Source organism: Mobula hypostoma, chromosome 22, assembly GCF_963921235.1.
Source record: "Mobula hypostoma chromosome 22, sMobHyp1.1, whole genome shotgun sequence".
Taxonomy (NCBI): Eukaryota; Metazoa; Chordata; class Chondrichthyes; order Myliobatiformes; family Myliobatidae; genus Mobula; species Mobula hypostoma.
Genome location: NC_086118.1, coordinates 29,734,165 through 29,748,467, shown reverse-complemented (window position 1 = coordinate 29,748,467; position 14,303 = coordinate 29,734,165). Strand labels below are relative to the sequence as shown.

Genomic DNA, 14,303 nt, shown 5'->3' with positions numbered 1-14,303 from the left:
AATTTGCTGTCCTTGCAATCAACGCTATAAGTCACTAATTTTCACTATCATTTACATTTTTTTTACTGAATCGAATGAAATAGCACTGAAAGACATGGCACTACATAATCTAATTTCCAGCTACTTTTGGTTTTTTGCAAGAACATAATAAAAGATGTGCAATTAATAGCTATATTTTTATGATTGACAGGCAAATATAATGGAACAGAAAACGTATGCAGAAAAAGAATAAAAGCAATGGAACTTAAGAGGTATGTTTATCAGAAATACAAGACAATAATGATACAGATTGGTATATTTCCTTCTAGTTGTCAGGAAAATAACACAGCTATAGTTGGCCCTTATCCAATTTTAGAATTGCTTACTTTTCTATGATGCTGGTAATACAAAATTATAAGAAATTATGTTTATAACAGTGAAATCAAAGTTCAAATTGATTGCAACTATTATTTGAATCCTTAGGTTAGTTGAGTGTTGAGTATTCAAAATAATTTCTTGATGAGATTTGTATTTTGAATTAGAGTTGCAGAGGGTTGGAACCAGAGTGTGATAGCAGGTAGTTGTGGGAAAAGATGACGTTAGATCTACATACAAAAACAGAAACCAAAAAGTTGAGTATGGTGAGCGAGTGTTCTGAGTTGTGTCTATTTCAATGCAGCTTAATAAAAGGTAAGTGCAATCTTGTATTTTAAACTGGAGTTGCAGAGGGATGGGAACCAGAGTGCCAGGGTAGATAAGGAAGCGCTTATGGGGAAAGGTGATGTTAAATCTACATGCAAAGACAGGAACTTTGGTAAGAAGAATGTTATGACTAGAGTCTATTTCAATGTAAGGAGCACTACAGACAAGACGGATGAAATTAGAGCATGGTCCAATATATGGAATTGTGATATTCAGAATCAGTATCAGACTTAATAACACCAGCATATGTTGTGAAATTTGTTAACTTTACAGCATCAGTACAATGAAATACATGATAAATAAAAATAGAGAAAAAACTTACATTAAGTATATATACATATGAATGTCAATTAAATTGTTACGTTAAAATAATTAGTGCAAAATAGTAGATATAAAAAAAGTGAGGTAGTGTTCATGGGTTCATTGTCCATTTAGAAATTAGCTGACAGAGGGACGCTGTTCCTGAATTGCTGAGTGTGTGCCTTCAGGTTTCTGTACCTCCTTCCTTAATGATGGACGCCGCCTTCTTAAGGCACCGCTCCTTGAAGATGTATTGGATACTACGGAGGCTGGTACCATGATAGAGCTGATTAATTTTACAACTTTCTGCAACTTATTTCAATCTTGTGCAGTAGCCAGACAGTGATGCAGCCAGTCAAAATGTTCTCTGTGGTACATTTGTGGATGTTTTTGAGTGTTTTAGTTTATAAACCAAATATTCTCAAACTCCTAATGAAATATAGCTGCTGCCTTGCCTTCTTTATAGCAGCATCAACATGTTGCGTCCCAGGTTAGGTCCTCAGAGATATTAACATCCAGGAACATGAAATTGCTCGCTCTCTCCACTTCTGATCTCCCTATGAGGATAGGTTTGTGTTCCCTCGTCTTATCCTTCCTGAAGTCCACAATCAGCTTTTCAGTCTTGCTGACATTGAGTGCAAGGTTGTTGCTGCGACATCTCTCAGCTAATTGGTTTATCTCACTCCCGTATGACCTTTCATTACCGTCTGAAATTCTGACAACAATGGTTGTATCATCAGCAAATTTATGGATACTGTTTGAGCTATGCCTCGCCACATAGTCATGAGTGTAGAGAGAGTAGAGCAGTGGGCTGAGCACACACTCCTGTGCAGCACTAACGTTAACAGTCAGCAAGATAGAGATGTAATTTCCAATCTGCACAGATAGTGGTCTTTCAGTTAGGAAGTCGAGGATCCAGTTGCAGAGGGAAGTACAGAGGTCTAGGTTCTGTAGCTTTTCGATTTGGACTGTAGGAATGATGGTGTTAAATGCTGAGTTATAGTCAATAAACAGAATCCTGACATAGGTATTTGTGTTGTCCAGGTGATCCAAGGCTGCCTGGAGTACCATTGAGATGGCATCTGCTCTGGTGATAGGTCCAGGTCCTTCCTGAGACAGGTGTTGATTCTATCCATGACCAACCTCTCACAGCATTTCATCACCATAGATGTGACTGCTACCGGATGATAGTCGTTGCAGCAGCTCACGCTGTCCTTCTTGGGCACTGGTATAATTGTTGCCCTTTTGAAGCAGGTGGAAACTTCCGACTGTAGCAGCGAGAGACTGAAGATATCTTCGAATACACCTGCCAGCTTAGTTGGCACAGGTTTTCAGAGCCTTACCAGGTACTCCATCGGGCTCTGCTGCCTTGTGAGGGTTCACCCTCTTGTAAGACAGCCTGACACTGGCCTCCAAGACAGAGACTACAAGGTCATCGGTTGCTGCAGGGATCCTCATAGCTGTGGTTTTATCCTCCCTTTCAAAGTGAGCATAAAAGGCGTTGAGCTCGTCGGATAGTGGCACATCACTGTCATTCATGAGGTTGAGTTTAAATTTGTAGGAAGTAATGGCCTGAAAAACCTACCAGAGCTGACGTGCATCTAATGTCACCTCCAACCTCTCCCAGAGTTGTTTCTTGGCTCTTGAAATAGCCCTCCACAAATCACAGCTATTTATCTTATACAGACCTGGATCAGTCAGTCAGTCAGTCAGTGAGTGCCGTCCCAAATCCAGGGTTGGTGGCTATGCATCTCCATCTTCTTCGACCTTGCACTCTTTTTCTGGCCTCAGCATAAATCAACCCAGTCCACTGCCTCACATTATCGTACCAAGTGGTTCACTGCCGTCCTCTTTCCCTCTTTCATAGTCATAGTCATAGTCATAGTCATAGTAATACTTTATTAATCCCGGGGGAAATTGGTTTTCGTTACAGTTACAATAATAAATAGTAATAGAACCATAAATAGTTAAACAGTAATATGTAAATTATGCCAGTAAATTATGAAATAAGTCCAGGACCAGCCTATTGGCTCAGGATGTCTGACCCTCCAAGGGAGGAGTTGTAAAGTTTGATGGCCACAGGCAGGAATGACTTCCTATGACACTCAGTGCTGCATCTCGGTGGAATGAGTCTCTGGCTGAATGTATTCCTGTGCCCACCCAGTACACTATGTAGTGGATGGGAGACATTGACCAAGATGGCATGCAACTTAGACAGCATCCTCTTTTCAGACACCACCGTGAGAGAGTCCAGTTCCATCCCCACAACATCACTGGCCTTACGAATGATCTTGTTGATTCTATTGGTGTCTGCAACCCTCAGCCTGCTGCCCCAGCACACAACAGCAAACATGATAGCACTGGCCACCACAGACTCGTAGAACATCCTCAGCATTGTCCGGCAGATGTTAAAGGACCTCAGTCTCCTCAGGAAATAGAGACCGCTCTGACCCTTCTTGTAGACAGCCTCAGTGTTCTTTGACCAGTCCAGTATATTGTCAATTTGTATCCCCAGGTATTTGTAATCCTCCACCATGTCCACACTGACCCCCTGGATGGAAACAGGGGTCACTGGTACCTTAGCTCTCCTCAGGTCTCCCACCAGCTCCTTAGTCTTTTTCACATTAAGCTGCAGATAATTCTGCTCACACCGTGTGACAAAGTTTCCTACCGTAGCCCTGTACTCAGCCTCATCTCCCTTGCTGATGCATCCAACTATGGCAGAGTCATTCGAAAACTTCTGAAGATGACAAGACTCTGTGCAGTAGTTGAAGTCCAAGGTGTAAATGGTGAAGAGAAAGGGAGACAAGACAGTCCCCTGTGGAGCCCCAGTGCTGCTGATCATTCTGTCGGACACACAGTGTTGCAAGCACACGTACTGTGGTCTGCCAGTCAGGTAATCAAGAATCCATAATACCAGGGAAGCATCCACCTGCATCGCTGTCAGCTTCTCCCCCAGCAGAGCAGGGCGGATGGTGTCGAATGCACTGGAGAAGTCAAAAAAACATGACCCTCACAGTGCTCGCTGGCTTGTCCAGGTGGGTGTAGACACGGTTCAGCAGGAAGACGATAGCATCCTCAACTCCTAGTCGGGGCGGGTAGGCAAACTGGAGGGGATCTAAGTGTGGCCTGACCATAGGCCGGAGCAACTCCAGAACAAGTCTCTCCAGGGTCTTCATGATGTGGGAGGTCAACGTCACCGGTCTGTAGTCATTGAGGCTGCTGGGGCACGGCATCTTCGGCACAGGGACGAGGCAGGACGTCTTCCACAGCACAGGAACTCTCTGGAGTCTCAGGCTCAGGTTGAGTACATGGCGAAGTACTCCACATAGCTGAGGGGCACAGGCTTTGAGCACCCTGGTACTGACACCATCCGGTCCTGCAGCCTTGCTTGGGTTGAGACGTTTCAGCTGTCTTCTCACCTGTAGAGCTGTGAAGCCCACCATGGTGGTTTCGTGTGGGGAAGGGGTATAGTCATGACAGCAGGGTGGGTGACTGTGAGGAGGGGTAGGAGGGGAGAGGGGAATATGTGTTGGTTGGGGGCTGACAACAGATGGCTCATGTGTGGGATGGGCAGGGGCCACACTGTCAAATTTGTTAAAGAACAGGTTAAGTTCACTGGCCCTGTCCACACTGCCTTCTGCTCCTCTATTACTAGTTTGCCAGAACCCTTCTATCATTCCTTCCAATAACAATTTCTGCAGTCCACCACCTCTTAACAAGTGCCCGGTATATTCCAGCTTCCTTTTCTGCACATTCTTCAGTAACTCCTTTTCTCTCCTCACTCTCTTCAACACTTCCATATTACTGACCTTCAACACCCATCTAATTTTCTGCATTCTCCTTAAACACCACATTTCAAATGCCTCCAGTCGTCGTTGCGCTTCCTTGCGTAAGGTCCATGATTCGACTCCATACTACAGACTGCTCCAGACGTAGCATTTCCAAATTCTACAACGCAGCCCAAAGTCCAACCTCTTGCCACACAGCACGTCACTCAGGCTGCAGAACGTTGATCTTGCAATCTCAATTTTTCATCTAATTTCTGTATCACATTTCCCATCCTCTGTGACCATCTGTCCCAAGTACACAAACTTCTTGACTTGCTGTATGCCTATGCCGTTAATTTTGATACTGATTTTGGGGACTTCTTTTTTCTGTGATGCTACCATCATCGTCCTCTTTGCAGCATTTATTTTCATTCCAAATCGTTCTCCTTCAGCACTTATCTTACCTACTATTCTGAGTAACTCATCCTCAGTCTTGGCTAACAACACTGAATCATCTGTATACCTCAGGTTGTTCACCATCACTCCAGAATTTGGAAACCAGCTTCATCATTCAACACCCTGAAGATTACCTCTGAGTAAATGTTAAATAATAAAGGGGAGATAATGCAGCCCTAGTGAACCCCTTTTGGATCTCAACTTCTGGTGAATTCCCACCACTAGTTCTTATTACTGCTTTCTGATGCCAGTACAGACTCACAATCAGTTGAAATCAATTCGACTGATTGCGAGACTGTACGGGCATTAGAAGGCAATAATAAGAGCTGGATCACCAGACTTAAATGCCACTGATCTAGCCCTCGGCAGAGTACAAACCTCCTATTATAGCCATTAGTGAGACTTTGTTGCAGGAGGGGCAAAACTGACAGCTTAGTATTCTGGGGTTCTGTTGTTTTAGACATGATGGTGGAGTAAGTATTAAATGGGGAGGGGGCGTTACTAGTCAGGGAAAATGTCATGATAGTGCTTAGACAATGCAGACTGGAGGGCTCATCTACTGAGGCTATATGAGTGGAACCGAGGAATAAGAAAGGGATGACCACATTAATGGAATTATATTATAGACCACCAAATAGTCAGTGGGATTTAAAGGAGCAAATTAGTGGAGAGATAAAGGCAGTTGCAAGAAAAATAAGGCTTTGATTGTATGATTTTAACTTTCCAAATACTTCCTGGGTCTCCCATACCATAAAAGATCTAGATGGGATAGAGGTTGACAAATATGTTCAGGAAGGATTCCTTAATCAATATGTAGAGGTCCCAATTAGAGAGAGTGTAATACAAGTTCTCCTATTAAGGAATGAAAGAGGACAGGTGACAAAAGTGTGTGTAGGGGAACACTTTGGACCTGGTGATCGTAATTCCATTAGTTTCAAGATAATTATGGAGAAGGACAGGACTGGTCCTCAGGCTGAGATTCTAAATTGGAGAAAAGCAAATTTTGATGGTATCAGAAGGGTCTGACAAGTATAGATCGGAATAGGTTGTCTCTAGCAAAGGAATGCTTGGTAAGTGGGTGGCCTTCAAAAGTGAAATTTTAAGAGTACTGAGTTGTATGTTCCTGTCAGAATAAAAGGCTTCGTGGGATACTGAAGCCTGGTTAAGAAGAAGGAGATGTATAGCAGGTATAGGCAGCAAGGAACTAATGAGGCACTTGAGGAATATAAGTGGGAACACTTAAGCGGAAAATCAAAAGGACGAAAAGAAGGCATGAGGTTGCTCTAGCAGACAAGATGAAGAAGAATCCTAAGGCCTTCTACAGATATATTAAGAACAAAAGGATAGCAAGGTACAAAATTGGTCCTCTTGAAGATCAGCGTGGTCATTTATGCATGAAGTCAAAAGAGATGGAGAGACCTCAAATGAGAGTTTTTGCATACTGTTTGTATTTACTTGGGGGAGATGCACACAGAGTCTACAGAACTGAGGCAAAAGAATAATGAGGTCATTAATCATGTCCAGACTGTAGTAAAGGAGCATTTGCTGTCTTGAGACAAATAAGGATGGGGGAAGGGAAGAAGTACAAGATGGCAAGTGATAGGTAAAACCAGGTGAGGAAGAAGGTGGGAAGATGGAATTTAATACAGATGTGTGAGGGTTGCACTTTGGGAAGACAAATTAGGATAGGACTTACAAAGTGAATGATTGGGCACTGAGAAGTGCAGTAGAACAGAGGGATCTGGTAGTATAGATACATAATCCTTGAAAGTGATGACACAGGTACATAGGTTATAAAGAGAGCTTTTAGCATATTTCTCTTCATAACTCAAAGTATTCAGTACAGAAGTTTGGATGTTATATTGAAATTAAACAAGACATGAGGAGCTGAGTTAAAGGAAAAGGATGAATAGAATAGGAGGTGGAAGATAGAAGAATGAGGGGATATTTGATAGAAGTATACAAAATTATGAGGGGCTTTAGATAGGGTTAATGCCAGCAGGCTTTTTGCCCCTGATTTTGGGTGAAACTAGAAGTAGAGGTCATAGGTTAGGGGTGAAAGGTGAAATATTTATGGGGAAATGGAGAGGGAGCTTCTTCACTCAAAGGGTGGTGCAAATGTGGAACAAACTGCTAGAGAACATGATGGATGCGAGATTGATTTCAGCATTTAAGAGAAGTCTGGATAAGAACATGAGCAGGAAAGGTAAGAAGGGCGATAGGACAGTTACAGGCCAATGGGACTAGGCAGAATAACAGTTTGACATGAACTAGATGGGCTGAAAGGCCTGGTTCTGTGTTGTAGTGCTCTATGACACTAACTAATGTTAAGGTGTCATTGTTTTGTATATTTTCAGTCAATGAGGGTACAAACTATGAATGTAAAACAAAATAATGTACATATCTCATGTCATGGCAAAATTTGCCAGAATTGGAAAAGTCCAAAGCAAGTGACCTAAGTACAGATAAAATGAAAGTCATCTTGATTTTTCTAGCACTACAATGAAAAAGATCCGTCCAAACTACAAGTAATTCCTTATGATATCATATTGTTTTGCATCAATATCGATAGAGACCTACCACCTAGCATCTTTAAAGTTAGTGCAAAAATAGGAGATAATGCTATCTTAAATTTGAAATTTGAGAAAGTTTTCATTGATAGTTTGTGTTGTTAAAAAAAAATCTGAAGAAAAAGTTTCTGGACAACACCAATTCAAAAGATCAATTTATTATGGTCAGAACCAAATGAATATTATCCATGCTTTGATATCAAATGATTTATGGGTTAGTCTAATAGCAGTACTGAAATTATTTTCACTTGATCAGTATTCTGCAATAAAACACTTGGGGTTAGGTATTTCTACCAATCCTTAAAGTAATTAGTTAGCAGGTAATTCAATCACTTTCACATTGTAGTAGAGTGGAAACATAAAATAGCATTGCAACTCGATACAGATCAATGTATGAAACTATGACATATGAGACAGGAATAAACAATCATAAGGGGACTTCCAATTGGATGTAAAAGGTCAATGTCAAATACTAAAACAATTTGATGGTACTCACCTTATATTGAATATCACATCTCAATAGATTAATCTACTTTTACATTTAATGTAAATGTGGCTTTACCTTCTGGTTTGATGCCTAATTGCCTGATGCCAAAGGGTGAGTCTCCCAATCTCTTGCCTGAAAATTGGCCGCCAAGTGAGGTCATTATAAAACAGAGGGTAAAAAATCCAATTCCAGCCACAAATAACCTAGAAGAAAACAAAATATGCCTTAAACTAAATACAAATTCAAAGCTTAAGATTATCTGCAACTGTTAGAAATCCAATAATGTGTTTGCTGCGTGACTGGTTTTATGTCGCAAAATGGTTTACAATTCTGTTTAATTGATCTATGAGCTCTGATTATTTGTTTAAACATTACATACTGTATTTCAATAGTTGGATGGTAAACAAGTGATGAACCATTTAGGACAGGGTTGAGAATTTGTGTCCCAACTTTCCTCATGAAGAGGATAATGAATATTTGGAATACTCTCCTCAGAGGACCGTGGAGACTCTGTCACCGAGAACTCAAGAATGGGATTGTTAAGTTTTTAGATGTTAAGGAAATTAAGGGACTCATGCAAATAATTGGTACAGAGGTTTAAAAAACTGTAATAGTCATATTGAATGGTAGAGCAAAACTTACTCCTGCTTCTAATTATATTAGAGTCATAACGTAATACATAAAGTAAGAAACAGGCCCTTTGGCTGAACATATCGATGCTGACCAAGGTGCCATCCTAAGCTAGTCCATAGGCTCTATCCCACCAAACCTTTCTTAACCACAGATTTATTGAAATGTCTCTTAAACATTGCTATTGTACCTGGCCCAATTACCTTCTCTGACAGCTCATTTCATATATGCTGCACCCTCCGCATGTAGAAGTTGCCTCTTATATCTATTTTTAAATCTTTTCCCTCTAACCTTAAACCTATGCCCTCTATTTTTTGGTTCTAATTCCTTGGGATTCAGCCCATCTATGCCCCTCATGATTTTGTACACCTCTTAGTCACTTCTCATTCTCCTGCCTTCCAAGGGATAAAGTCCTAACATCATAGAGAGGTACTGAATCAGGTTCTTGAGTCCTGCAACATTCTTGTTAATCTTCTTTGCATTCTTTCCAGTTTATTCTTATGTTAAACAAGGTATTATTTCACTCCATTTTTTTCATACATACACTGGAAAGAGTACCATGCACAGAATTTCCGCTGACTACACAGGTATATTGAATCTGAAAGATTTATACAACATATTATGGTTTTCAGCTGTTATTTGTAATGGGTTTAAAAGATCACACATTTTTTATGTCCAAGTTGAGGCATAAAGGCACAATGGCACTCTTGTTCAATCAATCCTTAAGCTTAGTATCATTCCAGCCTAGCCCCTCATTCTATTGTCCTCAGGCATGAGAAGAAGTGGGTGAATAATTTAATACATGAGAGACATTATGTGAAAGCACATCCTCAGCTGACTTATTCTGAGATATACCAGAGTTATCCTTATTTAGGCATGGTAACATCTATAACAGTGATCCTATTACCTTTGTCAAAGTTCCACACATTGACAATGAAATAAGATTATGTTGAGGTCTTAAAGAACATGCAAGTACTGAGCACCTAAAACTGCAAAACAGAAACAAATAGAGCAGCATATTCTCATGCTTATATTCATCTTCTTAAGAATATTTTACCCAAAACCATTAATCCTCTCAGTTAGAATGCCTAATTTCTAGTGTTATCAGCATGGGTCAAGTTATATAATTTTGCACAGTTGTAAACAATAAAATGATACTGCAAAATCAAATCTATCCAAATATTGTCAAAATACTTTATCCTTAATCTTAATATTAAAAAAATGTTCATTAATGTTTAATAGCTCTTCCTTCATACTTAAGAACTTTTCCCAACCCTACAGGAGTGAAAGCCGCTGGCAGGGAGCAATCTAATACTTTGCAAAGTTAATCAATTTGAGGAATAATTTTGGCTAATTGCTACTAATAACTGAAATAAATAATAATTTAAATACAATCAAGATTAATGACATATCCATTTTTTAAAATTGAGAATGAGAACCTCAGGCATTTGCACCAAGTATATACACAATAGCAGAGTATAACGTCCATTACTGCCACATTTACAGCTGTATACATTTAGTACAAGTGGCCAAGGATAACCTACAGCATTTCAGACATGCACAATTTATACCTTTGCTTTGATTTTATTATAATGGTACAGATAAACATCAAGACAAAATCCCTCTCTAGATCGTACTGAATATACAGTATGTTTAAATAGACCTAAAGAAAACAGACCAATCACTGGAGAATATATTGGTGAAAGACAACAATATCCCACAGTGGAAAGGTGAATGATCCTTATCCGACTATCCAACTCTCTGGCTCTTGTTTCTTCCCGCTCTCCAGTCATGATTTCACACCTCATCCTTAATACTTTAAATGTAACTTTCAATGAAAGGAATACATAAGGGGAAATTAATCTCTTGTGGCTCTCTTCACTAGTCTTAAGTCTCATTTCAACATTCAGTAGAAAGCATATCCAATTCAAGGTAAGCTCAATACATAACTAAAGAAAGCCCTACAAATTCTGCCATCATCAAGCTGTTTTTTAATACATAAAAAATTAAAGCAAGATACAGTGCCATACGAATTACCAGCAGGCGCAATGAGAATGAAGTACAAGTTTTACTTTACACAGACCTAAAACATATGAGTTCCATGTGGGTTCAATTAAGCATCTGCAAACAATGCAAAATAATATCCAGATATATATTTTTAATTAAAATGAAAAACTTACCTAAAAGGCCTTAAGGTTACAAGGAACCTTCGCACCATTATTTTGCCATCCGAGTTTGCAGAATTTTTTGAAAGCAAGTACATCTTTATCTGAGAAAAATACTTATCCTCTAACATAAACTTGTCCAGTGTAAAATGAGTTAAATCGCTTAAATATTAGACTTTGATAATATCAGATATTCAGAAGATTTCAGGAAATTATTCAAGTCAAAGCACATAATATCCATCCACAACTTTTGACTCGCTGGATTTAAAACCAATGTGCCAGGATTTCCATCTGCACTGTGAGTCTTTGTTCAAGCAGAAGTGATGCTGCTCCTAGCTTTATGGTGACTTTTTCAGGAACTAGTGATGAATACAAGATACCGAAGATATCCCAAAATTATCAGCTAAAGAGGAGTCAAGGAGACTGCAGGTAAAACGCACCTTAGTTGCTTGAAGGTTGTTTCCTCTCATGTTCAGAGCTTGCTGTTATTCAGAGCCATATGACTATTCCATTGACACACTTAGGCAGGGCATCCTCAGAGTCCTCGGGGTGAGAAGCATTTTACTCAGCCGCCAGAGCTAATACAAGCAGCTACCAACAACCTCAGCTTCAACCTTTTGGACAGATGATTAGGGTAGGGGATAAGATGCTGAGTGACAGATCATAATCCAACCAGGGTAGCTAGAATGCATTAGCCTCTCTATCATAGCCGCTTTATTTCTTTCACAAACCATGAACTGCTACATTACCTTGATGCAAAAATAGTGTTACAGCAACACCTAGTGTTCTAAAGATGCTCTTCTGGTGCACTCATTCACTTCGGTATATTAACTCTATATGTTCCTATCTAGTATATTGGCAATGTACGTTTTTTATGTTATCAACTCTGCTAAAATTCTGAGGGACTGCAGGAAAATAATGTCCTAAATCTTGATAACTAAAGTTTAACAAAAGTATTGTCTGAAAACGTCCATACAAACTTTAGGAAAAGTAGTTTCATTTATTCTTTAAGCCACAAATATTTTGTTTTTAAGAGATTAATCTTTGAATTCCATTCATATTTTATTACTTTTAATTTATGATTCAGCTGCATTCTCAAGATATTTCCATTTTTTTAAATCTTAAATAGAACTGTAAAATGATCCTTCAAATAACTGCTCTCTATCCCAGAACAATTATGTTTTGACTAAAAATAGATTCAATTTCTAACCTTTTATATTTGTATCCATATTCTCAGCTGCTAACAATACTAAAAAGATTGCACTCAATAAAACATCTGATCGCTGAATTCCTTAGCTTGTATTAAGCTATCCATGAATGAGAAGTAATACCTTATCTTAACCCCAGTCCATGGAAACAGAGGCATTCCTGCTTTCGCATTTCTAGTTTTGAAGATACATTTAAAGGGAAAATAAATAACAAATTTACTTTTTCATTTGTTGCAAGCTTAGTGTTCATTTCCCTTGTTTATGCAAAGCTCTTACCAGGGCTGAGAAATAAAATGTGAAACTTCAAACAAGGTTAAAGTTTCAGTTATTTTTGAGGTTAGATTGCCTTGTGCACACCGGCCTTGCTAACATGCACAGGGGGAGAGCTGACATGGTTGAATTCTGCTGGGAAATATTCTTTCACTTCATTTAAATGTCTCCAGAAATGGAAAATATATGCACTTAAATTCAGTCATTTAGCAATTCTTAAATTGTGGTTGGTGTTCCTTAATAGAGAGCGAGTTTTTGGTTTTGCAAACTGCTTTGTGATGGCTTGGTTGCTGGGAGCAATTGAAGAAACTACCCCCTTTTTTTAATGCGGCTTCTGCCGTGAAGGTTTTTAGAAGTGGAGGGCCACAGGCATAAACTGAATGAAGGGAAGAGAAAATTGATATAAAAGGAAGTGTGTCATATCTGGGAGCAAATTAGAAAATGGATTTCAAGACAAATATCTCATACAAACGTACTTGTTCTTTGCCCATGTGAGACATGACCTGAATGGAAATGTTTCTTTCTCTTGTCTTCAGAGAGAGAAAACATGCAGAAACCATTGAATTATTTTTGCAGCATTCCAGCATACAAACTAACACATGATATACTGTATGTTAACAGCTCAGGTAGGGACATCTAGGAGATAGGAGTTCCAATCTTTTCTCGTATGGAAATGTACCTGCAGAATCATCGCAATCACTTGTATGCAGTTTTTTTCAGAATGAATTTGGCCAGGTTTAATGAGAGCGTTTTAATTGCCAATTCGCCTGGATTGTGCTGGCGTCTTGCAGAAAAAGGCACATTTCATTTGTCATTGTTAGTAACCCAAGAGAAACAATAACACTCTTTCTCATAGTTATCCATAACCTCCAGCTCAATAAAGTTCCAGCAGGGCTGTTTTCCAGGAATCTTTTGGAGAAGAGTATTAGTGGAGAGGAGAAATAGACAAAGAGAGACAGACAGACAGTGAGTGTCAGAGAGACAGACAGAGTCAGAGAGAGGCAGAGGGAGAGAAGTGAGACAGAGAGTGAGTGAGAGAGAGAGAAAGAGCGAGAGATACAAACAGAGTCAGAGAGAACGAGAATGGAGGATTGAAAAATAGAGACAGAAGTAAATGCTGCACAGACAGCTATTTGTTTTCGGTATATTTTTGGCTATCAGTGTAATTCAGTGAGTTACTCTTTATTACTAGATAAATAACAATTTCCACTTTGAAAACCTTCCCCAACTGTTATTTCTCCTTTCTTTTCTTAACTTCTTTCTTTGCTAATTCAAAGTTATCCTCGTTTTCAGATCTTCAGAATTAACATCAGATTTGTTACCATTGACATATATCATGAAAGTTGTTGGTTTGTGGGAACAATGTAGTGCAAGACAAAAAAAACTATGTTACAAAAATAATAAACAGTGGAAAAGACAAATAACAAGGTTGTGTTCATTGGTTCATGAATTATTCAGAAATCTGACAGCAGAGGGAAAGAAGCTGTTCTTAAAAGCTGCTCTTGTACCTCCTCCCCGATGGCAGTAACATGAAGATGCCATGTCCTGGATGGTGAGGGATTTTAATAATGGATACCACCTTGAGGTACTGCCTCTTGAAGATACCCTCAGCAGAGCGGATGTTTGTGTCTGGGCTGGAACTAGTAGAGTCTATCACCCTCTGCAACCACCTGCGAATGTGTGCATTGGAGCTTACATATTAGGCTACGATGCAACCTTCTTGCACAATGACGTGTGAAAGTTCATCTCACTCTATATGGTAAAGG

The 14,303-nt window shown here is 39.4% G+C and overlaps 1 protein-coding gene across 4 annotated transcripts in view; it reads right to left on the bottom strand.

Moving 5' to 3' along the window:
* The window catches only part of LOC134336513 (alpha-1,6-mannosylglycoprotein 6-beta-N-acetylglucosaminyltransferase B), a 930,404-nt gene extending 918,763 nt beyond the window's left edge, over positions 1-11,641 (bottom strand). For 3 of the 4 annotated variants that reach the window (XM_063030783.1, XM_063030786.1, XM_063030784.1), the window contains exons 1-2: positions 11,075-11,641; positions 8,340-8,467 (exon numbers count right to left, since the gene is read on the bottom strand). In XM_063030783.1, coding sequence (XP_062886853.1) covers positions 8,340-8,467; positions 11,075-11,190 — 244 coding nt within the window. In that variant the 5' untranslated portion in view covers positions 11,191-11,641. The remainder of the gene's footprint in view (positions 1-8,339; positions 8,468-11,074) is intronic. The other variant, XM_063030785.1, reaches the window with a different exon arrangement.
* Positions 11,642-14,303: the final 2,662 nt, after the last annotated feature.